We start from the raw sequence: 25,978 nt of genomic DNA on the forward strand, positions 1-25,978 counted from the left end.
CCGGCTATTCTCTGAGTGTTCACGCTACGTATTTAGCGGTAAGGGCCACGCATTAATTGTCAATAGATGAGCAAGCATCTTTTCCACTTGGGGCTGAGATTCTTAGTCGTGACTTCTATGTAGATGATCTTCTAACTGGCGCCAAATCTGAGGAAGAAGCTATCACCATTAGGGAGCAGGTATCTCGAATCCTAGCTATAGGCAAGTTCATGCTCCGAAAATGGAGAAAATGGAAATTATAATACCCTCTGCAAGGGTATAAAAAAGGCAACAGAGTTTAAGTTTTTATATCAGAATGAAAAGTGAACTTTCCAAGGAACATAGCGTAGGGGACTGAAGAAACGTTTGTCTTAGATTATACAAACCTCCAAAAAGACTTTGGGTTATGTCTTAGCCCGCTCTCGACGTCTGATATATACTGATGGTAAAGAAATTTATTTAAAAACTCAGATTTCCGTTTGTGTGGCAAGTGCCTATTCCAATCAGTCGGATCACGCGTTACTATATTTTTTTTTTTATAAAATTTATTGCGAAGATTTTTCAGCTTTTTAGGCCTTTTGTGTACCAAGGCTCACTTAATAAACGCCCCATACTATTCAGTATTAAAACTGAGAGACTAGTTAACGTAGAAAGATGGACATAGCTCGATAACTCCCTTAGTAATTTCAATCAAGAATATATACCTTTTAATACCCGTAAATATTTTTTGTTTGACCCAAATAAGCATCCTTTATTCCTTTCTGTTTGCATTGCCCGTTACTCTATCCACAAAAAGGATAATTTATCTAAATATCTTATTTTTAAATAAAATTAGTTTCAACTAAACAAATAAAACATATGTATTTAATTGTACATTTGTTCACAAATTTAGAGCTTGTATGGTCGATTTAAAAAATAAAATTCTTACACTTTTCGATATGTTTCTTAATCTAAGCTTTAAAGTTGTAAAATAATAAATCCATAACAAATTCATTTTTAATAAATAACTCAATTGATTTGGCTATTTCGATTCCATTTGGAATACTCAGTAATTAAATATTAAGCTTAAATTATGGGGACGGAGAAACCTCCTTCTATGCATTAGCGAAAGAATGCGGTTGAAGATTGTTAGACAAGTGCATGTTACATTCTTAAATGAGGGTTGACAAACAATAAATTAAATAGGTCTTATATATATAAATTTTTATATATATATATTTGTATGCGTATATGCTTTTATTAGGGATCTAGCGACGCTGGTTATATAATAATTGTACTATACCTTAACTATAATTTGTGTTCGCGCTAATAGTACATGTACATACATATGGTGTATTGCGCACGGCCACTGACTTAGTTTTTACATTCGTACAATTGCAACATAAACATTTGTGGAAAAATCATGTATAAATGCGGGTCCTTACAATGTTGTGTGCATGCATATATGCAGACTCTCATTTGAACTGATTTAACTTTCGGATAATTGTTGATTTAGTAGTTTATATTTTAAAAGCACATTTACATATTTTAGTTCCAGTTTTAAGAAATAATTTAATACAATATGTAATTCACTGTTGAAAAATATTGGTGTTATCCCATTCAAGTTGATTGATGTGAGCGAATCCGTCCTTTAAAGCTGATAAAAAAGAACCAACATTACACAACATAGAAACAACAAAATAAAACAAGTTACTGTACCTTCTTCGTCTTCAGAGTCAGAATTTTCTGATTCTGAACTATCTTCAGATGCACCATCTGTTTGCATTGGATTTATAGTTATAGTCAAAGCTGAATCATCCCAGACTAAGCCATCATCAACAATCTAAAAATTAAAAAAAAAAAACTTTATCCGTTAGTTATGTTTTTGTTAGTTGTATTATAACATAACAAACTTCGAATTCGCAAGCTAGATACAAATTTTATAGACTTTGCCCAAAATTGGTTAATCTTTTTTAATAGGGTGCTCCCCTTTCATTTTGAAATGAGAAACAACAATTTATTTCGGTAGAGGAGCTAAATACAACATCCTGTATTCACCATTTGTTTTGTTACATTTTGATCCGTCTTAATTAAAAAACGCATAACTTTAGACACGTTTGCTTAAATTTATACAATTTTGGATTTATTGAATTTTTAATCAACTGTCATTTTTGAAGCCGAAAAAGCCTAACATGGAGTCCGTTTACCTGTTAATATAAGCTCTAACGTAAACCCTTGAGGCAACAAAAAAATAAAAGAAACCGGCCATAAGTCTCTCATTTATTTATACTATGCTTTGCGAATTTTGATATTATAGCCCAAGTTTTTTAATACTTTTTTTCTTGCTTCAACGTTGTAATTATTGTAGTTATTGTTTTGTGTGAATATATATGTTATACTTACTTTTGGACATGGTTGGTGGCGCTCGCTATATTTTTGGTTGTTTTTCAAACGTGCAATCGAAACGCCACAAAGCAAAACGGCCAAAAAAACACTTACAAGAATAATAAGCATTGTAAGGTGTGATCCTTCAGCTAAAAATATTTTCGAAATTAATTTAAAATTATCAGTTTGAAATATAATTATATGGGGGTTTTCTATATTCCATTAGCAATTTTAAATTTACCTCTGTGTACGAAAGAATGAATGTGAGATTTCGGTTCCTGCACATCATTTGTGTGCAGCAAAGAATATGAATATATCTTAGAATCTGAAGAAAAAGATTATTAACATTAAATAAATTTTGTACACGTACATATCACGTCTGTAGCGAACACCCACCAGTTGCCTGATTGTCATTGTCACTTATCGAACCACTTTTTTGGTGATAAGTTGTTTCAGTGTTGGTATTGCCAAGAGCATTTCCGTTAGATAAAGCCGACGAAGTTGGTAGATTTGCAGACTTAAACAATGTCTGTTTAGGATGCAACACAGTAAGTGTGAGTGTATATTCCGCGCTTTTGTACTGAGAGCTAAGCTGAGCACAAGAAAGCTTAAATACTCGATTCAAATAGTATGCCGGCTTTTTATTACTGTAGACAAGAGACCGCAACACATTCAAATAGTTTTGAATGGTGTCCTTTCCTATCATTTCAACTCCATCTTTATTTATATTTGTCTTAATATCCATGGTAGATGATAATGACTCGTCACCATCTATTTGAATGTCTTCATGATCCGGGTTCAAAGAGGGAAACACAACAACGCTACAGGAGTCCAAATGATTTTTCCTTTCGTCTTTTCCACTATTCTTGGAAAGCGAATCGATGTAAATTTTGTCCAGTATGTGTACGCCCAATTTAATCTCTTGATACGAGACCAACATATTTGAAGTTCCTGGAAACAAATGATTATAGTGTAAGAAACATTTAAATCGTATATAATATATAAGGTATGTATTATTATTTCGTGCTCCTAAGAAAAAGACACATAGAAACATATGTTCCATCAGCTAAGGGTTCCGCGATATAGCTAAGAACACGAAAGTCCATAATTCAGCAAATTCAAAATTATGGTTCCTATTGCAGATGTAGGACTTAGACGTCCTATCGCCCATAAGTGTACCCGAATAAATAGATTCGAAGAGTTTTACGTAAATAGCTTTAACTCTGAGTGAATAATCCGCACAGAACCATACAGGCCGTAAGGCATATAAATGAAAGCTATAGGACATAATATAAAAGCTATGGGATATAGACGACCGATCAGCGTTTTCATATGTAATCTGTGTACACATTTTAAAAGACGATTGGATAAGCTTAATAAGTTTTTTACTTTTAAACTGAGCTCGCAAACGGTTTTGAAACACATGGTTTCAGAATCGGGATATGCTTAATTTATTTGCACTTTACGTACCTGATATTGATATTTTGGTGGAATCCATTTGTGGGTCTTGGTCAGAAGTCTCAAGCTGCAATATTGGTTTGAATTTTTTAATATTAACTTCTAAAGATGCATTCATATTTTCATTTACCGACGCCGAACCCACACCATTATCTATGCCGAGTGGAGCGATCGGTTCGTTAACCATAATATAAGTCTCAATTGGCGGCAAGCGAAGTGAACTTTCATTTCCACAAGTCAGAGTTGTTCGCACTTCAATGTTACGTCGTCCTACTGTGGGGTTATGTTTAATATTGATGTACTGAATTTTGCGCATCAACTGTTCAACATCATGTTTTGTTTGGCCTTCAATATAGATTTCGCTCATTTGAATGTTTGCCTGAATCTGGACGTTTAAAGAGTCGGAATTTTTGTTCTTTATTGGCTTAGGTGATAATAAGTGCTCAGCACAGGTGGTTCCACATTTAATATCTTCATTAGTCAAAATACCATTGAGGGCGACTTTAACCTCAGAAATGTCACCATTAAAGCCATGTTTCAATCTATTTTCCAAACTTTGATAACAAGCACCAATAGCTAACGAGGTATTAACTCCATGGGCAGCGTGTAAGGGCCAATCGTCAATTACCTCCGGGTTGCTATGATGATCCTCAATGGAGTTCTCAAAACGAACGCCGTCAATAAATAAGCTAACCTTTGCCGTGTCTTCTACGTTCAAAACATAATGATGCCATTCGTTGTCGCAAACCTCAGGTATTTTCCAACGCCATTCAGCAGGACTAAATATATTTAAATCCCCTTCGTTAAAATTTTTTCTTAGCAAGAAAATAAGTCGACAATTGCGAACAAACAATGCCATATGGTGGCGATTCATTTTGTGGTCGTCAGCACTGCAAACAATATGCTCCTTAACATGTTTATTAGCCACACCTTGACTGCTATGCCGAAACATTGTAAGAATGCTAAAGGCACGTGTTGAAAAATCGTAGTGATCAATAACAGTGTTAGGAACCACTACTCCAGTGGAACCATCAAAATGAAATATAGGTTCCGAACCTTCGTCATAACTTAATTCTTTAGTCCACTCTGCACCATGCGGTAAAAGGTCCTTCATTTTTTGGCTTGAAGTGCAATTTGTTATGTCCCGGTCGCATCCAAATGAAATGTGTTTTGTCTGAAAATGTATATTTAAAAAAAAGCTTAATAAATAATTTACTGCACAAGAGACAAGATTTAAAGGCTAACTATGGGAAAAGATGATACAATACGTAGATAGGACATTTCATACAAAAAAAAAAGTTTATAAGTATTCTATAAAAAATACTAATAATAATACTTTGGTTGCCTTTATGTTTAATAACAGTGAATCAATAAAGTATTCGATTGTTCCAATGGCAGCTGTATGACATTGTTTTCCGATTTTAAAACCGTATTTCTGAAATAAGAAAACATTACTAAGCATCGAAGTACATTCAAATCAATTGAAAAATAATGTTTATGATCAGGCGTTGAATCGGCCAGACAAACGGAAACACTGACATGGCTAGATCGACTTCGTAACAGGGTAACCGGTTTCTTAACCGTTTTCCTTAACCGTTAAATCTGAACCAAAACCGTTACCGTAACCGAAACCGATATAATATGTTTTTGCCTAACCGGAACCGAAACGTGAATATAATGCAACCAGAATAACCGTTACCGACACCGAAACATTCGAACCGGTTCTGTAAAAAAGTGTTCCTTAAAAATACATAAGTCGTAAAACGTCTTAACCATTTATTATGTCAGATCCTGCAAATGCTTTTCTTCTAGAGGATTTTTTTCACAATACTTACCATTGAAAAAAAGAAGAAAATCAAAAATATATTATGTTTATTCAAAAATGCTGCAAGTAAAAACAAATCCCTAACGAAAATTTTACACGTTCGACAACAATTTAAGTTGTACTTTTTTAATTAATTAATTTTTTTTATATGAAGTTGCTTCAAAAGTTATAGACTGATTCCATTATCGCATAAAAACGCATTTAGACTAATGCGCATTTATTTTCATAGACAATTACCGCATTTCCGTACACTATATAATTGCTCCATTTATTGACGAATTCTGTGAACCTCAGAAAGAGCTTTTACACGTTGCTTTTAAACGTTAAATTCAAACTTTGTAGCTAAAATGTTTTCTGCCGTTAATTTTAACGTGTAAATGTTCGCAGTTTTTTGCTCATTTAGTATATTATCGAACGGTGTTTTTATACCGAAACCAGGCAAGTATTTTGGTATCGGTTATGCTAATTATTTAATTTATTGCTCATTGGAAATGTCAGTCCTGCTCGCACAGTCAAGCAATGTAGTGTCATAACCCCATTGATATTCTAAGTTTTCAAAAATGGCAAATGTAAATAATCTACGGGTTGGTAAAATTATCTTCCTATCTCGTTTGTTTTTATTAAGGCTTTTTAAAAAATTACAATTTTGATTGCATTGTGTTACTAAAGTGGCCACGTTTGCCCCTAAACGTTTCAAAGTTTCGATTTATGAGCTACAGCGCTTTGCAATTAGGAATACTCGGGTTACCCAGCAAGGGCAATTTAAATAAGTTAAACCAATGAAAGAACTCTTCCTTAATAAATGTTTCCACCAAAACCCCTATATTTATAAAGGGCTTACCTTTAGCGCTATGGATGCATGAATAGCCAGGCCTCCATTCTTGCAAGAAATATCACACAAATCCAGGTGGGCATTGGGAAACAATTGTACGCTTTCAGTGCTACCGGACTAAAAAAATGATTATATTAACATATTTGTGTTATTATTATTACGTCAATGGTACATACGGTATAATCAATGCGTTCTGGCATGCCTAAAAACTTCGTTTCACACACGCGACGCACTTTGATGCTAACCATTATAGCGGCAGATTCTTTCATTGCACAATCATATGCAACGACGGATAGGATGTGGTTATGTGATGCCTTATGGGAAAGTGGTTCAGTGTTTTTGATTGAACCTTCGTTATCTATTGAAAAGGGTTCATCATTATTCAGTATCTCATATTTGCAAACATCGCCAAAAAGGGGAGTGCAGTCCTTGTCGGAAGCTTCGACTCTTAAGATCTCGTTATAAAGTCGACCCTCGTCTACTTCAGTTACGTAAGACGGTTCCAAAAATGTTGGGGCATACTCATTTATGTCGATCACAGTAATATGAACATTTGCTGTATTTGAAGGTGTTCCATCGCAGTATATAGCAACGATTTCGAAGTGATAGCTCTTTCGTTTTTCGCAATTTAATGTCCGGCGTGCTTTTAAAATGCCTAGGTTATTAGACAATTCAATCTAAAATATAAATAGCGTTTAGTTTAAAGAGTAAATCACAGCCAAAACTTACCTCAAACGGAATCTCATGATATGGCTTTTTGAGAATATGAAAGTTACAAATTTTCTCCTCATCCACCTTAATCAAAGGAGTTATTTCCACCAGAGTTTCATTTTCACGAATCAACCCATGATATGACTTTTCTAATATTATGTCTGAAAAATTAAAAAATATCACAGTATTAAGTTCAGAAAAAAAATCACGGCCTGTTTGTTTCCCAATAATAAAATGTAATGTAACTTTAAACTATATTATGTGTGCGTGGTTATTATAAAATAAGAAGCATACAATACCTTTTTGTGTTAAATATTCGTCCTCATTTTCACTTGATGTTACAACTCCGGCAGCCAGCATTGAAAACAACATTACCATAAGGTAAATGCAACCTAGTTGGTTTTGTACAATCATGGTTAACGATGAAACTCTTCAAAAACTGGAGCCAAATATTATATTTTTCCTGCAAAATAAATTTGTTTTTATAAGAGTTTAAAACAGTGGTCGTGGGCAAAGGCCTATCTCGGGAGTATAGGTTAAGCTCAACTCGGAAGAGCAGCAGCAGCGCGACACGAACAGTATCAAACCGCAGTCGGCACACACAAATTAACCCTATAAAGTATATATGTATATTCTTGATCAGGATCAATAGCCGGGTCGACCTAGCCATGTTTGTTTGTCCGTCCGTATGAACGTCGAGAACTCTGAAACTTATAACTCTAATAACTGTGTAAGGATAACGGTAGACACAATTTTTAACCCAAGTAAGTTTAAGTTTGTCTCTAGGTATAATTATCTAGGTAACCCCAACATTGCTGATAGTATATGGACTCCCACTACTTCATGAGAGCCTAATTTGGGTAATATTAGTTGTAAATTTTTTATTTTTTACAGTTGTTTTCTAATCATGACTTAAAATTTTGGATATCGATTATGTCTGGAGACGCTTCAGGCGAAATCAGCGCATTGGAACGGCTCTTAAAAAGGTTCTCTGGTCTAGAGGCTGCATTTTGCGCATTTTTTCAGGTAAGATAAAAACAAACGAAAAACATTTCTAGTATCCGTTTTTTAAATGATTTTAATTAACTTTTTAAGAAAAAAAAATGAAAAAATTAACCAAAAATTCGACAGGAAACGGGTCAGTAAAGTGGGGTCTTCAAAAAATCAAAGCGTCTTCGTTGACATAATTTCAACCCTTGTAGTGACCTTTCAAATATTTTAAAAATACTTATAATCAAAATTGTTTGAAGTCCGAGAGTTGTATAAACTAAATATATACAAAATTTCAAAGGAATCGGTTCAGTAAAACTTGAAATATCATGTCAACCACCAACAAAAAATAAGTTTCGAGAAAAACGCGTTTAAAGTTTAGGAAATAATTCTAATTGCTCGGACGCCACGACACAGAATCCGCTAAATCTCCTAAAATAACTCGAATTTTAAAAAATCTTTTAAGGATCAGACCAGAGTACCCTATTAATAAACCAAGACTGCATTGATCAAAAATGTAAATTTATTGAACGGTTTTCCAAATTTTGAGCGAAATATCCATTCGGTTAAGGTATGTTAGTTTTTTATTTTTTGATTGACACACCTAAAAAGTTCCACAAACCAATTGTACGTTTCCATAATTGAGTGCTCCTGAGCAATACCCAAAATTTTTGTTTTTAATTCTATAAAAAAAATTAACTAATATACTGTTTATACTGTTAAAATACTGTTAAAACAATTTACAATACACAGAGGACTTTAGATTACAGGAGAAATTGAATTAATTTCATTGAAGTTATATTTATTAGAGGCTATTTAAGATTGGAGAAATTGTGTGAAATCAGGAATTTGGATTTTGACGTCATATTCCAAAGTCATTTAGACTTTTTTATAATGCGGTGGTGTATTAAGAGAGTTTGTCAGCAAATAAAATTAGGTAACTCCAATTCAATGGGCTACATACATAATCATGTCGTCAATCTTCGGATTTTCATATTTTTAGCTAGAGCGCGTAACCCTTAACAGATGGTACATAAGTTTGTATAATACTTTTAATCAGGAGCAACTTATTACTATAAAGAAGTACAAATGGTTCGTAGAACTTAAAAAAGTTCGAATTGGAGTTCCTGTGTAGGCCGTTAAAGTTTTGGATGATGTGTGAAATATGTTTCTAAACTGAATGACTTATTTACGTACAAAAATGATCGACTAGATCGTTATTGGTTATTGCTGATCAAGAACAAAAATACACATTCACAATTAAGCTTTTTGCGGTTGGAAATGTTTTTATAACTTCTGACTTAAATTATAATACCCTTTGCAAGTGCAAGAAGTATAATTTCATTTTAGAGTGAAATGCTTATAGTGTCCTGTACAAGTCGTTAAACTTTGATCGTTTTACAATTTTAGTTAAACTGAATGTTTGGATATGATTTTGTACATACACATACATATGTTTGTAAAAATCTTCAGTGTGTACATACAAAATACATATGTACGTATGTAAATAGTATAGGATTAATGTGTTTGTATCCATGAGATACACATTCTGCAATGGATTTAATCAGTATTCGTTTCTTTTGTTTATGAAGTGCAATACCGATTTTTATAAAGCGCTTTGTTCGATACACAATCTAAAAGATGCTGTAAAAACAATTATACAATTCCCAGATTATGTTTTTTAAGTCAATCAAATATATTCGTTGTTGACACTAGCAAGTCAGGAAAAATCAATAGTAAGTTTCTTTACTTTGTTTCTTACTTCTTCACAGTAAAAAGGATTATTGTAACGTATAGAAACGCTATTTTAAGTTTAATTAAAGTTCTTTCTATCCTGGTAATGTTTATCCGACATTTTGAGATACGTGTGTAGAAAAGATTTTTGCCTAAATCGGACTAAAAAATACCAACATTCTCAGGGCTACGCAGTCAAGCTGGAAGCGTTTAGCACTTTTTTGTTTGCGGACTGCTCTTTAAATGACTTCCCAAGTATTTAATAATAATTAATCGAATAAATAAAGGAAAATATTAGAAAGTCGTATTAAAATAATACAATTATTTTCAATAATGTGTTTTTTTTAATTAGAAGAGAAGGCAGGTATCAAATATATTTAAAATTCACCACTATTTTTTCATAAGACATAATTGACATTAATTAATTTCTATTCACTTTGTTTTTGTCGATATTTCTGTTTGGATTTAATGTTTATTTATATAAGCCAAAATTAATATTTTAATATTAATTAATTAATATAATTAATATTTATAATTATATATATTATAATTATATAATTTTTTTTATATTTTTATTTCAAACGGAAAAAGAAAACGGAGAAAATTTTATTTTATGACCCTGTTGTCTTTGCTAACATCTGCAAATGGCACTTTGCCGATAGCAGCCTAAAAATCTCAGATTTTTAATTTTTTAATAGCCGAATTCCATTGGCGCATTGAAACGCATTTAGGAAATCCCAAAAGGCAAAATGTCGCATTTAAAATAAATGCGGTAAATAATCATTCGCCTAGAAAAAATACCGGAAAATAGCGATGTATGACGATATTTTGTTTGTGCCACCACTACAACAGCTGGTTTATATATGTAAGATGGCACAATTTTTGATTTCTTTCGAATATTAAATCTATTTTGTATAAAAATGACTAAAAACTAGAGCGCACGCTGCAAGTTCTGCTCGCAGAAACCCAATGCATTACTGCTGGATCTCTGGCATAAAATAACTCCCGCATATACGGGGATCCTTGGCCTCTTTATAAACGGGGGTGGTCTCCTTTGCAAACCCGTCAAACAAGAGCATCAGCTGAGCATTGAAGAGTTAAGTAAACTCACTAATATTCATTAGTTTTAATTAATTTTTTTTGGATTCGTGCCACTCACATGACGGAGTAACTTTAGCTAGATGCTAATGCGCCAATGGAATCAGGCACATTTAAAAAGTTCACTAATGCCCTCTTTCCACACAGTCCATCCGTTGGAAACGGTTGGAATTTTCAACTAATGTGAAACAGCGATTTCCACAGAGCACATCAACCTTCCACCTTACGATTTCAGCTGATCTGAACAGCTGTGGCTCAATCATCATTGTTTATGTTTTGATGAGCTACAGCTGTAAGATCAGCTGAAATCGAAAGGTGAAAGGTGGATGTGCTCTGTGGAAACCGGAGTTTCACTTTTTTCAAAAATCTTAACGGTTTTTTCAGGGATGGACTTCAGAGGGCTGCACCGCAGAAACATCGGATAACTATCGCATAAATTAGTTCATCAAAGTCCGTTTCCTTTCTGGAGGAGTTTTTGTCTATTTGTAATTGGAAACGGAATTTGGTTAAAAAAAAAACCATTCGATAAAATACCAGTACAATATTGCTCATTCGTTGGAGTTGACGACAAAACGGAATAATAAAACGAGACTTAAATGTATACAAATTATTTATTACCATTTAAAGGTAACAACTGAATAGTTTGAATTTAACCTTAAAAAGGCAGTGTGACCGTGAACTTATTACCAACAAAATCTCAAGCAGTTTTCATATAGTTGTCTTTGTCTCTGAGCTTCAATGAATCCGTCATTGAATGAAATATTTATTTCATATAGTTGTCTTTGTCTCTCTGAGCTTCAATGAATCCGTCAATGAATGAAATATTTATTTAATAGCATTACTTTTTAGTAATCTTATAAAATATCTTTTCAGTAACATTACGTTCATTAGATATTTAAGGGAAAACAAGAAAGGAAGCAAAATTAGGCAAGCCGAAGTTCATATACCCTTGCAGTTATTGCAAAAATGAAATATTCTTGAAAGCATTTTAATTTTGATTTATTTTCGTATATTTTATTGTTATGTTACTTCCTATGGCAGGATTTTAGCAAATCCAAAAGAAATTTATTAAAAATAATGAATATGCGTGAGTTTACTCAACTCTTTAATGTTCACCAGGACATCCATAATGCGACCAAGGCGTTTGCCAACTTGGACGAAAATAGCTTAACGGCTTACTACAAGTAAACAAACCTAATAAGAAGAAGAAGAAAAAAATCCAAGTTGCCGGATATAAACGGAAAACTAAATACAATTTTAGCATTCGCACATGGAAATTTCTTTCTCTGCTAATGATTTATCCACTGATGTTGGCCAAGTTTCCGCCAACATAATGGATATAAACGGAAAACTAAATACAATTTTAGCATTGAAAGTTCTTCCTCTGCTAATGATTTATCCACTGATTTTGACCTATGATGGCCTGTGGTGATCACCCGATCCATTAATTTCTGGTGGATTTCCCCATGAATATGAGTGTTTTTCGCGCAAGTTGTAGGTCATCCATTTTTAAATTATTAATGATTTAGTTAGCAATGTTACAACACTGTTATTAATTGTTTTTCTACTTTATTTTACAAATAAAGTTGTTCACCTGTTCGCTCTGCTTATATCTAGTCATGTGAATAAACAATTGTTAATCTAAAAATCCAAAATTACTAGTTCGCATTCTAAGCCAAGTGATTTCCTCCCGGATAAGTCGAGTCACCTGTTTTTCTTTGGCATAATAAATAAACAAAAATTAGAGTCAGGCAAAAAATTAAAAGACTTCTCATAATGGCAAAAGTTAAAGTATGAAATTTGTTTAAATATCAGCTCGATAACAACTTTTATTTGAAAACCAACACGAATACGAAAACGCACCAAAATCAACCCCGTAAAAGCTTATAGAGCTTTAAGCTTTATGAAGCCAAGAAGTGCTATTAATGATTCTTTGAAAAAGTTCATAGAATTACTTTTAAATGTTTACATTTCATGTGTTTAACAACAACATTTGTGTCTACACTTTATAATTGCTAAAATAAGGGTGTCGGAATGTAATGTACCAATATATACCATACCAAATAATGGTAAGGCAGATTTCGGCCCTTTTATTCCATTTTTTATTTGTATGCTTATTAGATACGAAAAAAAAGGGAAACCATAATAAGGGAAAACATAATAGATCGATATACCCTTAACAGAGTATGTCTCTCATACATAATATTTTCAATAGTCATAATTGTGAATGCGTTGCCCCCCGTAATACGCGTAGGTAAGCTTTAAGTGAAAAATGAAATTACTCCGACTTGAACTTAACACACTGCATTTTAATAGGTGCTATATTTACCGAAGATGAGCGTGAAAGCAGTATCGAATCCGCATTTAAATACGCGATTTACCGCATTAACAAGGAAAAAACTCTTCTTCCCAATACACAACTTGTGTACGATATTGAGTATGTTCCTCGAGATGACTCGTTTCGCACCACCAAAAAGGTTTGCCGGCAGTTGGAAGCAGGAGTACAAGCCATATTCGGCCCAACAGACACCCTTCTTGCTGGCCATGTACAATCTATTTGCGAAGCTTATGATATACCCCACATTGAAGTTCGAATTGATCTTGAATATAATTCCAAAGAATTTTCCATCAACTTGTATCCATCACACACTCTCTTAACTCTAGCCTATAGAGATATAATGGTCTACTTGAACTGGACAAAGGTTGCCATTATTTATGAAGAAGACTATGGTAAATATCATTTAACCAGCGATACACAAATACTTAATGCTTTTACTTGAAGATTTGGTATTTTTACGATTTGCAAATTATATACAATAAAGTCGTCCGGTTGTTATGAAATTTAAACCGTAATTCTGAATTCTTTAACCACTACCATATGTCGAAAAACTAAAAAAAAATATTTAAAAACAGCAAATTTATAATTTTTTTTCATTTTTTTTCTCCGATTGTTACTATGTCCGTCCGTTTCTACGAAAACTAGTCTCTCAGTTTTAAGGCAATCTGCATGAAACTTACCAAAAAAAATAATTTCAAACGATTTCATGTAGCTATAACGATCGAAGTTTACTTGTTTTCTTGTTTCAATTGTTTTTCCGATTGTTCCTACGGTATCTATAAGCTATAGTCGTCCGATCCGGCTTGTTCCGACTTATTACTACCTGCAACAGAAAGATAACTTATCGGAGAATTATATGAAAAAAACAACTGTGCTGTTTTTCAATTGTTTTAAATTTACTTCGATACATCATAATTCATCGGAATAATGGAAGCCAAAAAAGGGTCTAGTGAATCAATTACATTTTTTTCCGAAGAAAAGGTACTTTCTTGCACGTCACACGACATTTAATTGATTTAATCTCGTCATTAAATATACATTTTCTTGCTCACATTTTGTTACACTTCTTTTTTAGGACTTTTTAATTTAATGCACTCATCAACTGAGACGAAAGCGGAAATGTATATAAGGCAAGCCAGTCCGGAGTCCTATCGTCAAGTTTTGCGGGCAATCCGCCAAAAGGAAATTTACAAAATAATAGTGGACACAAATCCATTACACATAAAAACTTTTTTTAGATCCGTAAGATGATTTTTTGATTTAAAATGATTTTTGGTACATTTTTTCTCACTTACCAGCTCTATCGGCTGTGGCGTTCACGTTTATTTTCATTTAAAAAAATCACGTTTTTTACTCTTTTGTTTTATTTTATCTTTAAGATTGGTGAACCAATTGAAGTAAGCTGTTTGCAAACAAAAAGTCTCACAGTCACATTAAAAAATCTTAATTTGTGTGCAGTGTTCAAAAATCATATTTCTTTTCTGCTTAAGTTAAGAAAGCAGTTCCATGAGAATTTTTATTTGCTCAAAGTGTACTAAAATTCTTAGAGATATAACAAACAACAAAATTAAAAACCTGCATTAAACCTAATGCGTTATCTTAGAGAGATAACTGAGAGTTTGCCGCTTAAACTGTTTTTTTTTTTGGTATTTTTGTTTAGGTTTAATTGTTTTTATATCCTCGCAGAGGGTATAACAGTATCAGGTTAAAGTTTGCATCGCAATGAAGGAGACATATCCGACCCTTTAAATATCAGCTTCGCTAGGACAGTCGTCGGTGTAGACATTTTTACCTTGATAAAACTTTCCCAAAAGCCTGTTTCCATTACAAGTCGTAGATCAATCAAAAATAGGTATAAAAGATTCGAATTTTGTTGTTTTTAAATTTATACTTATAAATTTAGGCTTACTATACTTTTTTTTTAAAATCAGACAACGACATTTTAGCAAAAAATAAATCTTTGTAATAGCTGCAAGGGTACTTAAGCTTTGGCTGACCAAAGGTTGCTTTCTCAAACCATTTAGACAAATCTTGATGCTTTTAATCTTATTTATAGGATTATCGTGCGAATGAACCCAAATTAATCATATAAATTCTGGATTTTTTCGATTAGTGTTTTTATGTTCACCAATAAAAAAAGGACATTTTTACTATTTTTTTGTGATTGTGTCATTTAAGCTTATAAACCTACATAATAATATATCGTAATACCAAAACCCAATTTTGTTTAAACTTTTTTAGATTTTACAACTGCAAATGAATGATCACCGATACCACTATATGTTTACAACATTTGTAAGTACTCAAAAACATTAATGTGTTTTAAAATTAAATTATTGTATACTTAAGTTTAGTTTTATGTAATAATCTGAGTGGGTCAAATTAGTTGTAAGACGAACAGAATTTTCTTATACTAAATATTTGTCAACGCGATTTTAAAAAAACAAGAAAGGAAGCACACTTCGGCAATCCGAAGTTCTTGAAAACATTAAAATTATGATTTACTTGAAGCTGTGATGATTTGCAGCTCAATTATTTGATAGTTCCTATGACAGCTACATGATATTGTTTTTCGATTTTAATACAATTAAAAGCGTAATTTTGAACTGTCAAATTATTAATTAATCAAAAAGGATTTTTAAAAAAAATTACAAAATAAAAAAGTTAAATTTAAAAAACAATTTTTTTTTAATATTTTTATTGTTTCCATGGGAGCTGTATGATATAGTCGTCCGACCCGGCTCGTTCCGACTTTTGTACTTCCTGTAATAGAAATACAACTTTGGGAAAGTTTTTATTATTTTTTGCGCTGACTGACATTATTATTAATACCAATAGCAAGAACGGGAAAAAGAATTACCATTTTAAATTTATGTTTGTTATGGCTTTAAGGGTTTATAAACTAGTCTAAAGCTATAAATTTGGATTAAACTTTCACAAAAGTTTTATTTTTTTGTCGGTAGGCTATTAAACTGAACGAACCGATTCGGATAATTTTAATGCGAAAAGTTGTGAAAAAATTCTTATTTCGTTATTTTTAAACATGCCATATACTCAATATATATTATTATTTCACAATTTCGGATTCATATAGGATATTCATTTTAAGTTATAGATGCAAGGGTATAAAATATTCGGCTTGCCGAAGCTTTATTAGTCTTTTGCTTTCGCCTTAAGTAATAATAAAATAATTTTGTTATCAGGACTTGGAAACGTATGACTTAGAGGATTTCAGATACAACAGCGTAAACATAACAGCGTTTCGATTGGTTGATGTCGATAGCAAAAGATATCTTGAAGTTATAGACCAAATGCAAAAACTTCAACACAATGGATTGGAAAATGTAAATGGAGTCCCTTACATACAGGTAAAGGGATAATGAATATTTCAGAAACAAAACGTTTTAATTTTTCGCATTTTTTTAGACAGAATCTGCTTTAATGTTTGATTCAGTATACGCGTTCGCGTATGGATTACACTTTTTAAGTTTAGATAATCGTCCAAATTTTTCTATTAAAAACCTCTCCTGCACCTCCGACAGAACCTGGGATGACGGAATTTCGTTGTATAACCATATAAATTCAGTAAGTAACCTTATGGGATTTTTTACTATTAAAGCCTAGTATTCAAATCGACGAACAGTTACGCCAGCGTAAAGAGTTAATTCTGACTAGTGTGACCGAAGTTTTGTTCTTACGGTCCTACTGTCAATCAGCTGGACTTGTCGTATTTAAAAATAACAAATCACTACAAACTTTTAGTTTTTTTGGGCTTAAACCTTTCACAACATTACAGGAACACCACAATCAATATCTACAACTCACGTTTACAAACACATATTACAAACCGCTATTGTTGGACTGCATGCCAAAAAATTGCACTTGAATTGGTTTCTTTAATTATTTTTTAGTGTTAAATTTGGAACTCGCTTCGACTTGCACCAACAGCTGACTTTAACAGCTGATAGCTTAACAGTTATGCTCTCTATTAAAATTATGTGTTTGCAACATTTAAGATAGGGTTATTCCTATCCATCGCGATTAAAAAAAATATATTTAACGACTTTTAAAAAATTGGTTTTGGCCAAAAAATGTGGTCGGTGGCCCTATAGTGCTTTGGTAAGGTAAGAAATCACCTTTTTAAGTGATAAGCAACACTACTTACATACATATGTTAGTATATAAATATATATAGTGTTTAAAATATTTACAATAAAAATTTATTTTGCATTTCAGGCCATTACAGACGGCTTGACTGGGAATGTTAATTTTGTGGAAGGTCGCCGAAACAAGTTTAAACTTGACATTCTGAAATTGAAGCAAGAAAATATACAAAAAGTTGGATACTGGCAGCCCGACGGTGGTGTTAACATATCTGACCCAACGGCTTTTTATGATTCGAACATAGCAAATATAACGTTGGTCGTCATGACAAGAGAGGTTAGTTTAAAAATTGTTTATTTATATAGCAAGTGCTAAAACAATCAGCATCACTAGGGAAGTCGATCTAACCATGTCCGCTTGTACACAAACTTGTCTGTCAGTTTTAAAGCTATCTGTATGAATCTTTCCCAAAAGTCTTCACTCCATTGAAGGTAGTAATAAATCTGAGCGGACTTAATCGAACGACTCTTTATGCATTTTGAAACTGCGTCTTCTGTGTGTAGAGTTTTAACGATATTTTTGTTTTATATAATTTCTTTATACCCTTGCAGAGGGTATTATAATTTCAGCAACGAAGGAGACTTTTTCGACCCTATATAGTAAATATATTCTTGATCAGCATCGGAGAGAGTCCTAAGATAGTCGATCTAGCCATGTCCGTCTGTCCGTCTGATAAAAAAAATTATAACTTTGCTATTTTTTTTTTTTTTTTTTAGTTCTTCAACAAATAGTAATGGTTAAATATTTCAGAACGGCTAAAATTGCATCAAAATCGGACGAAAATAACATATAGCTCCCATAGAAACAACAAAAATATTAAACAAAAAATAATTTTTTCAAAACGTACCTATTTTCTTTTGTAATTTTTTTTCAAGTTTTTTTTTGACTTATTAGTAATTTGACAGTTTAGAAATTCGCTTTCAATTCTTTTAAAATCGGAAAAAGATATCGTATAGCTACCATAGGAACTATCGAATAATTGAGCTGCAAATTATAAATGCTTTTAGACATATACGCAAGTAAATCATAATTTTAATGTTTTCAATAATATTTAATTTTTGCAATAGCTGCAAGGTCTTCGTCTTGCTGAAGGTTGCTTCCTTTCTTGTTTTCTTTTTTCTTTTGGATATAGTTATAGGCTATTAATTCTGAATTACGCTTAATTTAATTTTATTCAATTTGGAAAACGATATCATTACTTAAAATTTTTTTAAACATATACTCAAATAAATCGAAATTTAGATGCTTTAAAGAATGTTTAATTTTTGCAACAGCTGCAAGCCGAAGTTTGCTTTCTGTCTTGTTTATATATGTATATAAAATTGGTTTGTTTTCTGAAAGCTGTACCATTGTTTGATTTCTTAACCGTCATCCGTAATTTTTTAGGAGCGCCCATATGTAATGGTCAAAGACGATGCAAATCTTACAGGAAATATTCGATTTGAAGGATTTTGTATTGATCTTCTTAAAGCGATCGCTCAACAAGTTGGATTTCAATACAAAATTGAATTAGTTCCCGATAATATGTACGGTGTTTACATACCAGAAACTAATTCATGGAATGGAATTGTGCAAGAACTAATGGAAAGGGCAAGTTAAAATACTTCAACATTAATAAAAGTCACAAATATATTTTATTATCACAAAAAAAAAAAAACTTCTTAGCGTGCTGATCTTGCTGTAGCCTCAATGACAATTAACTACGCGCGGGAGAGTGTTATTGATTTTACCAAACCCTTTATGAATTTGGGCATTGGAATCTTATTTAAGGTAAACCTTGTATTTTGCATAATATTTGTATTTACTTCATTTTTCTATGTGTTGCGCAATTTGTTGAACTGTAGATATAAATTTAAAAAATCCCTTCACATATGTGGCCAAATTTAATAGGTTCCGACAAGTCAGCCCACACGACTGTTCTCCTTTATGAACCCTTTGGCAATCGAGATATGGCTTTATGTGCTAGCTGCTTATATATTAGTATCCTTCGCACTATTTGTGATGGCTCGATTTTCTCCATATGAGTGGAAAAACCCTCATCCATGCTACAAGGAAACGGATATAGTGGAAAATCAGTTTTCCGTATCGAACAGTTTTTGGTTTATAACAGGAACATTCTTACGCCAAGGATCTGGACTTAATCCCAAGGTATACATAATCACAAGCATTTAAAGAGTCATTAATTTAAGGTTTATTTATTCGTATGTATGTTATTTTTGTTATTATCAAAAGATTTGATTGATTTTTGTTGTATTTCAGATTTCAGATCGAGCTCAAACGAAATTTTTCGCGTTCTTATCACCACTTGCTATTGAAATTTGGTTTTATATAGCATTCGGATATATTTTTGTATCAATTTGCATTTGGATTGTCGCTCGATTATCACCGATCGAATGGGTTAATTCAAAGCCACCTTGTTCAATGGCTTGTGACCATATTTTGCGCGAAATACAAAAAGAAAATTGCTTTGATGAACAGTTGGAATTAATACACAGAAAAAGAATATCAGAACATGATGAAGAAGTATATTTAAACACAGACCACAAAATAAGCAAATCCAATAATTATATTGAACACGATGATTCTTTATGTGGACATGATTTACCCTTTCCACCTTCTAATGATGTTAATGAAGATGCATCGGATGATAATACAGTGGATTTAGTTCGAATACAAAACAATTTCACTTTAAAAAATAGTTTTTGGTTTGCCATTGGCGCGCTTATGCAACAAGGTTCTGATTTATATCCTAGGGTACGATCAACAATATATTCTATTAAATAAGCGGAAAAAGTGTGAAAATATTGATAGCTGTGTAAAAATCTTATTGGTATAAAAAAAAAGTAAAGAAACAAACTTCGGCAAGCCGGGGCTTATAAACCTTTGCAGCTATTGCAAAAATTAAAAATTATTTAAGACATCTAAACTTTGAATTATATGCGTATATGTTATAAAAAATTTTAGCTATTATGATTTTAAGCTAATTATTCGATCGTTTCTATGGTAGCTATATGAATATAGTTTTCCGACTTGAATAAAATTAAAAGCATCACAGCTTGATTGATGCAGAGCCCATTTAGGAATGTATTCGTCTGTACTTTTAAACGCGTCTGTAACTTTTAATGGATAAGAATAAAATAATACATCTAATTTAATAAATAAACACCGTTAATATCATACGAGCAATTCTTTGGGCTAATAAAAAACAAAGACAAGAAAGGTAGCAAACTTCGGCAAGCTAAATTAAATTAAATTTCATCAAAATCAGACGATTATAGCTCCCATGGAAACAAAAAAAAATAAAAAGAGTTTGTTTTAGAAGTGTAACTTTTGTATTTTGTAATTTTTTTTATAATTGTTTTTGATTTGTTAATAATTTGACAGTTTAACAGAATTACGCTTTTAATGTTATTAAAATCGGAAAACGATGTTCCTAAACATACACGCAAATAAATCGAAGTTCAGATATTTTAAAGAATATTTAATTTTGGCAAAAGCTGCAAGCGTCTATAAACTTCGGCTTGCCGAAGATTGGTTTCCTTTTTTGCGTCATCATCATTGCAAATAAAGACCAGATGTTTAACAAAATATCGTTAGATATCGGTATTTTCCAGTATTTTTTCTAAAAACATTTTTGGCGAATGAGCCATATGAGAATCCCTGAGTAAATTAGTGCGACTAAGGCTAAATGCGTTTTATTGCGTCAATTGAATCAGGCTATTAATGACATATAAGTATGAAAAATATTTGTTGTATTTTTTATGGTAACCCTTGGTATTCAGTCGTGATGGCATTGAATCCACCTGTGTGCTGCAGTACACTTCTAAAACTGCGTCTTCTTCAAATTAAGTTCACACTTAAAACAGCGATTCTCGAAAACTAAAGCAAAACCGTACGAAATCGGCGGGTGATTTTGGTAGTTCATGGATCAAAGAACTTATTTTTAAAGGAATCACTTCGTTTCCGGAGGGTACCCAAAAGTACATAATTCTTAAGCAAAGTATACCATTGCCAAAAAATTCTTGATTTTTTAAAGTTTTTGTAGATAATTTGGAAATAAGTAAGAAATCTCTCTAAATTATATTTTTTAAATGACATTTTAATCAATTTTAATGACTTCAGAAGCATTTCGATCAGCTAAGTATTTATCTCTTTTCACTAGATTTTTGACTTTTTATTCAATATTGCATTAACTTGCATCTTTAAAAATATGTAATTTAGTTAGTTCTTAAGTTTCAAAATCCTCAGTCTAAGAAGCTACTTCAAAGATTCTTAGGCTACTTTCGTAGGTTCATACCAAATTATTCCAGGATAGCTAAACCTCTCTCAGATTTGACCAAGAAGAATTCAAAAATCGAAATAGGAATACATGAGCAAGCTGCTATCGATACCTTGAAGAAAATTTTAACAGAAAGTCCAATTTTAAGAATCTTTAACCAAGAGTACGAAGCAGAAGCTCACACGGACGCTTCTCCTGATGCAAAAGTCTCCTAAAGATGGCCATCTGCACCCTGTTTATTTTATGAGCAGAAAAACAACTCCGGCGCAAAGAGAAAACCCTAGATATGAACTAGAAGTTCTTGCCGTTGTAGAACCCGTTTCTAAGTTTCGAGTCTATCTTATAGGCAGATTTTTCCAAATTTTTACACACTAAGCAAAAGGATCAGCTGTTGGGTGATGGCACACGAGCAAAGACTATAAGCACGTTTGAGCCATTATCGACTCCTTTAAAAAGTTTTGTTGGTTATACCCCACCAAGTAAAACTCAGCAAAAGACATCATAGTAAAACTGCGACAGCAAAGCACGATGTTTGGCAACCCCAACCCCTCACTTATCGTTTCTGATAGAGGGTCAAGAGTTCCTGAAATACTGCGAGGATTACCAACAGCCAATGGCCAAGTAGAACGGTTGAACGCTATAATCATCTCAGTTTTGGCCAAAGTCAGTGTTGACAATCCGATGAAATGGTTTTAACACGTCGGTAGAGTCCAGCAGGCCATAAATTCTACGTTCACCAGAAGTATCGATACCACTCCATTCGAATTGCTTGAGAAGGAAACATTAGAATCTTTTAGAGATGGACGTGACGATCTGCGCAAAAAGTCGAAGTTACACATCTTAAAACTGCAAAACGGAAACAAGAAATCATACAATCTACGGCGCAAAAAAGCAACTGTATACAAGCAAGGCGACGTGGTTGCTATCAAAAGAGCGCAAACCAAAGTTTTTGGGTCCATACCAAATCACAAAAGTAAAGTCGAATAATTCATATGATCTTCAAGTTGTGCAGAGTATATGAAGCCGTGGCCTACCAACAACAATATTTCAGACGATTCCGACAACTAGGCATTAGAGACGAATACGGTGGGTGGTCGAATGTGGGAATGTGTGTATATCAGCAGCAACGAGTGTATATCAGCAGCAGCACAGAATATAAGATTTAAAGAGTTTGCAATTCAAAGAGAAATCAGGAAGTCATAAGAAGAATTCGAGAACGAAAACGAGCGACGATGAGTGACGACGAGAGACGACGAGTGACGACGAGTGACGACGAGTGACGACGAGAGCCCGCGCCAAGGGACGAGCAAGTGAATTGAAAGCTAAAGGCCAAAGACGACGGTTCTAAAACGAGGCAAACGACGACGGTGACTTAAATGTCGATTAACTTCAATCACTAGACAATTTTGTTTAAAACGCAACTGTTTTCATTTTTACTAAATTAAAAGTGATCAAATAAATAAAATTATAAGTAAATCCCATATATATATTTACAACTTAAGATAGTTATATAGGGTACGATAATTGGTTGTACTTATGAATTGTTTTGAAGCTAAAAATATATTTTTCTTTTTAGGCTACCTCAACGCGTATTGTTGGTGGATGCTGGTTCTTTTTTTGCCTAATAATTATATCATCGTACACTGCCAACTTAGCTGCTTTTTTAACTGTCGAACGGATGATATCACCTATAGAAAGCGCTTCTGACTTGGCAGAGCAAACCGAAATATCATATGGAACTTTGGAAGGTGGATCTACAATGACATTTTTTAGGGTGAATATAGTTAAATTAAAATATTTAAGATCTTATTGACACAAACTTATTTGTATTTATTGTACAAAAATAGAAATTAAGTAAATGTATTCCTTTTTATACCCTTGCAGAGGGTATTATAATTTCAGTCAGAAGTTTGCAACGCAGTGAAGGAGACATTTCCGACCCCATAAAGTATATATATTCTTGATCAGCATCACTAGGAGAGTCGATCTAGCCATGTCCGTCTGTCCATCCTTCTGTCGTATAGCAAAATTATAATTTTTTTAAAATTATTTTTTTGGTTGTTTGTATGGGAGCTACATGCTATAGTCGTCCGACCCGGTTCGTTACGTTTACCTGCAATAGAAAGAAAACTTTCGGGAAAGTTTTACGCAGATAGCTTTAAAACTGAGGCACTAATTTGCGTAGAAACGGGCTGACGGACTGACGGACAGGCGAACAGACGGACATGGCTAAATCGACTCTCTTAGTGATGCTGATCAGGAATATTTAAACTTTATAGAATAACGAAAAAAAGGAATATTACTAAAACGTGTTATTTTGATTTTAGGACTCTAAAATTGGTATATATCAAAAAATGTGGCGGTATATGGAAAATCGTAAAGCCGCTGTTTTCGTTAAGACATACGAAGATGGAATTAAACGAGTAATGGAAGGAAGTTACGCATTTTTAATGGAATCTACCATGCTGGACTATGCTGTTCAACGTGATTGCAATCTAACTCAAATTGGAGGCTTGCTGGATTCTAAGGGCTACGGTATCGCGACACCTAAGGGTTCTCCTTGGAGAGATAAAATTTCACTTGCCATTTTGGAGCTACAAGAAAAAGGCATTATTCAAATATTATATGATAAATGGTGGAAGAATACGGGCGACGTTTGCAACAGAGATGATAAAAGCAAGGAGTCAAAAGCCAATGCACTTGGAGTAGAAAATATTGGTACGATTTTTTCATAAGATTTGAATATAAAATTAAGTTATACGTTCAATTTAAGGTGGCGTATTTGTTGTTCTTCTCTGTGGACTTGCACTTGCTGTTGTTGTAGCCATATTCGAGTTTTGCTGGAACTCCAGAAAAAATTTGAATACCGAAAATCAATCACTGTGCTCAGAAATGGCTCAGGAGCTTCGTTTTGCAATGCACTGCCATGGTTCAAAATCAAAGCATAGACCACGAAAACGGAACTGCTTAAAATGCTCTCCTGGACAAACATACGTCCCGAACAATATGAGTGTGCCAAATGTGGGCGTACATTATAATTATTTTAATTAAACTGATACGCATTAATAAAAATAATAGGAAAAATAAATGTTTTTTGTTATTCCAAAAGTTAAAATCCAGAGTAACAAGAAAGGAAGAAAACTTCCGCAAGCTGAAGTTGATATGCCCTTGCAGCTATTGCAAAAATTACACATCTAAATTTCGAATTATATGAGTACCTATTAAAAACCATTGAAGCTATGATGTTTATCACTATATAATATCGTTTCTCGATTTTAATCAAACTAAAAGCGTAATTCCGAACTATTAAACCATTCATATGTCCAAAAAAATTTAAAAAAAAAAAAAAAACTTGGAGAAGTAACAACTTTTGTTCCTTGTTTTTAATTTTCTATGTCAAACGACGTATCGTATCTTCAACATATAAAATATCTGGTATCAAATTTTGTAACGAAAAATGATTAAGCATTCGACTAAATAAATACACTTTTTAAGAATTTCCTTTCGGACCGCTTCATCCAGGTATTTTGCCTACACAGGCGTTTTTTATTTCAGAGTGACAACAGAGTCGTACAACAAATTTTTTTTATAACGCCCTGCCCAACACAAAAAAAATTATTCCAGAAATCTAAAACAAGTCCTTAAAATTTGTTGAAATTGAGAAACGGTGTAGAAAACTTTTTGTGTTTTTAAATATACCAAAACAAAGTAGTTTTTGGATAACTTTTGTTCAAATAATAAAGTGTGTTAAAAAAGTGTAATATTTTACCAACCCAAGCTCAGGAACTCCACTTAAAAAAATTTTAGTATGTCACTTTCACCGCACCAAGCACCATAAGGCTAAATCCCGCATTTAAAATAAACGCGATTAAAAATCACTCGCCCGGAACATTTTAGAAAAATTACCGGAAAATACTGAATTTAAACGATATTTCGTTGCCACCACTACAACAGCTGATTTTTATATGCAAGGGCAAGCGCAGCAAATCACAATGCATTACTGCTGGATCTCTGGCAGGAAAAAACTCTCACATATACGGAAAGCTTTGCTCTTTTTTTGTAAATTGTGGTGGTCTCCTTAGCAAACCCGTCAAACAAGACCATCAGCTCTCCATCCTTGGCCAAGCCGGCCCATTCCGACTTACATATATACTTATTGCATCAGAAATAAGAATTTGCATCCGAATATACTTAAAACTCAAGAAC

General features: G+C 33.0%; 2 protein-coding genes across 10 annotated transcripts; one reads left to right on the plus strand and one right to left on the minus strand.

The window, feature by feature from the left end:
* Positions 1–821: 821 nt before the first annotated feature.
* Positions 822–10,075, minus strand: LOC128264819 (calsyntenin-1). Of its 2 annotated transcripts, XM_053000508.1 has the most exons (12): positions 9,922–10,075; positions 7,469–7,632; positions 7,188–7,330; positions 6,635–7,135; positions 6,468–6,575; positions 3,932–4,975; positions 3,814–3,868; positions 2,740–3,294; positions 2,585–2,668; positions 2,362–2,492; positions 1,678–1,801; positions 822–1,615 (listed from the first exon to the last, which is right to left on the minus strand). In XM_053000508.1, the coding sequence occupies exons 2-12, from the start codon at positions 7,581–7,583 to the stop codon at positions 1,548–1,550; spliced, it is 2,928 nt and encodes a 975-aa protein (XP_052856468.1). In that variant the 5' UTR covers positions 7,584–7,632; positions 9,922–10,075; the 3' UTR covers positions 822–1,547. The 2 variants fall into 2 exon arrangements, with proteins under 2 accessions (XP_052856468.1, XP_052856467.1); XM_053000507.1 differs by having other exon boundaries at positions 3,814–4,975.
* On the plus strand, positions 9,034–24,860 carry LOC128264816 (glutamate receptor ionotropic, kainate 2). 8 transcript variants are annotated; one of them, XM_053000497.1, is made up of 15 exons: positions 12,837–13,060; positions 13,113–13,245; positions 13,308–13,721; positions 14,405–14,571; positions 15,571–15,624; positions 16,533–16,697; positions 16,756–16,914; positions 17,566–17,769; positions 18,880–19,083; positions 19,159–19,263; positions 19,384–19,641; positions 19,753–20,247; positions 23,349–23,546; positions 24,100–24,490; positions 24,546–24,860. In XM_053000497.1, exons 1-15 carry the CDS (start codon positions 13,031–13,033, stop codon positions 24,821–24,823), a joined length of 3,255 nt encoding a protein of 1,084 aa, XP_052856457.1. In that variant the 5' UTR covers positions 12,837–13,030; the 3' UTR covers positions 24,824–24,860. The 8 variants fall into 8 exon arrangements, with proteins under 8 accessions (XP_052856462.1, XP_052856457.1, XP_052856458.1 ...); XM_053000498.1 differs by lacking the exon at positions 19,384–19,641; XM_053000499.1 differs by lacking the exon at positions 19,753–20,247 and having other exon boundaries at positions 12,842–13,060.
* Positions 24,861–25,978: the final 1,118 nt, after the last annotated feature.

Source organism: Drosophila gunungcola, unplaced genomic scaffold (genome assembly GCF_025200985.1).
Source record: "Drosophila gunungcola strain Sukarami unplaced genomic scaffold, Dgunungcola_SK_2 000080F, whole genome shotgun sequence".
Classification (NCBI taxonomy): Eukaryota; Metazoa; Arthropoda; class Insecta; order Diptera; family Drosophilidae; genus Drosophila; species Drosophila gunungcola.

Excerpts from the sequence above, each read along its gene's own strand:
- LOC128264816 (XM_053000497.1), top strand. The coding sequence starts at position 13,031 with ATGTACCAATATATACCATACCAAATAATG. Across the intron at positions 19,084-19,158 it reads TGCAAGAACTAATGGAAAGG|CGTGCTGATCTTGCTGTAGC; the intron begins GCAAGTTAAAAT and ends AAAACTTCTTAG. Across the intron at positions 24,491-24,545 it reads ACTTGGAGTAGAAAATATTG|GTGGCGTATTTGTTGTTCTT; the intron begins GTACGATTTTTT and ends GTTCAATTTAAG.
- LOC128264819 (XM_053000507.1), bottom strand. The coding sequence starts at position 7,583 with ATGATTGTACAAAACCAACTAGGTTGCATTTACCTTATGGTAATGTTG. Across the intron at positions 6,576-6,634 it reads CAGAACGCATTGATTATACC|TCCGGTAGCACTGAAAGCGT; the intron begins GTATGTACCATT and ends TCATTTTTTTAG. Across the intron at positions 1,616-1,677 it reads TGACTCTGAAGACGAAGAAG|CTTTAAAGGACGGATTCGCT; the intron begins GTACAGTAACTT and ends CTTTTTTATCAG.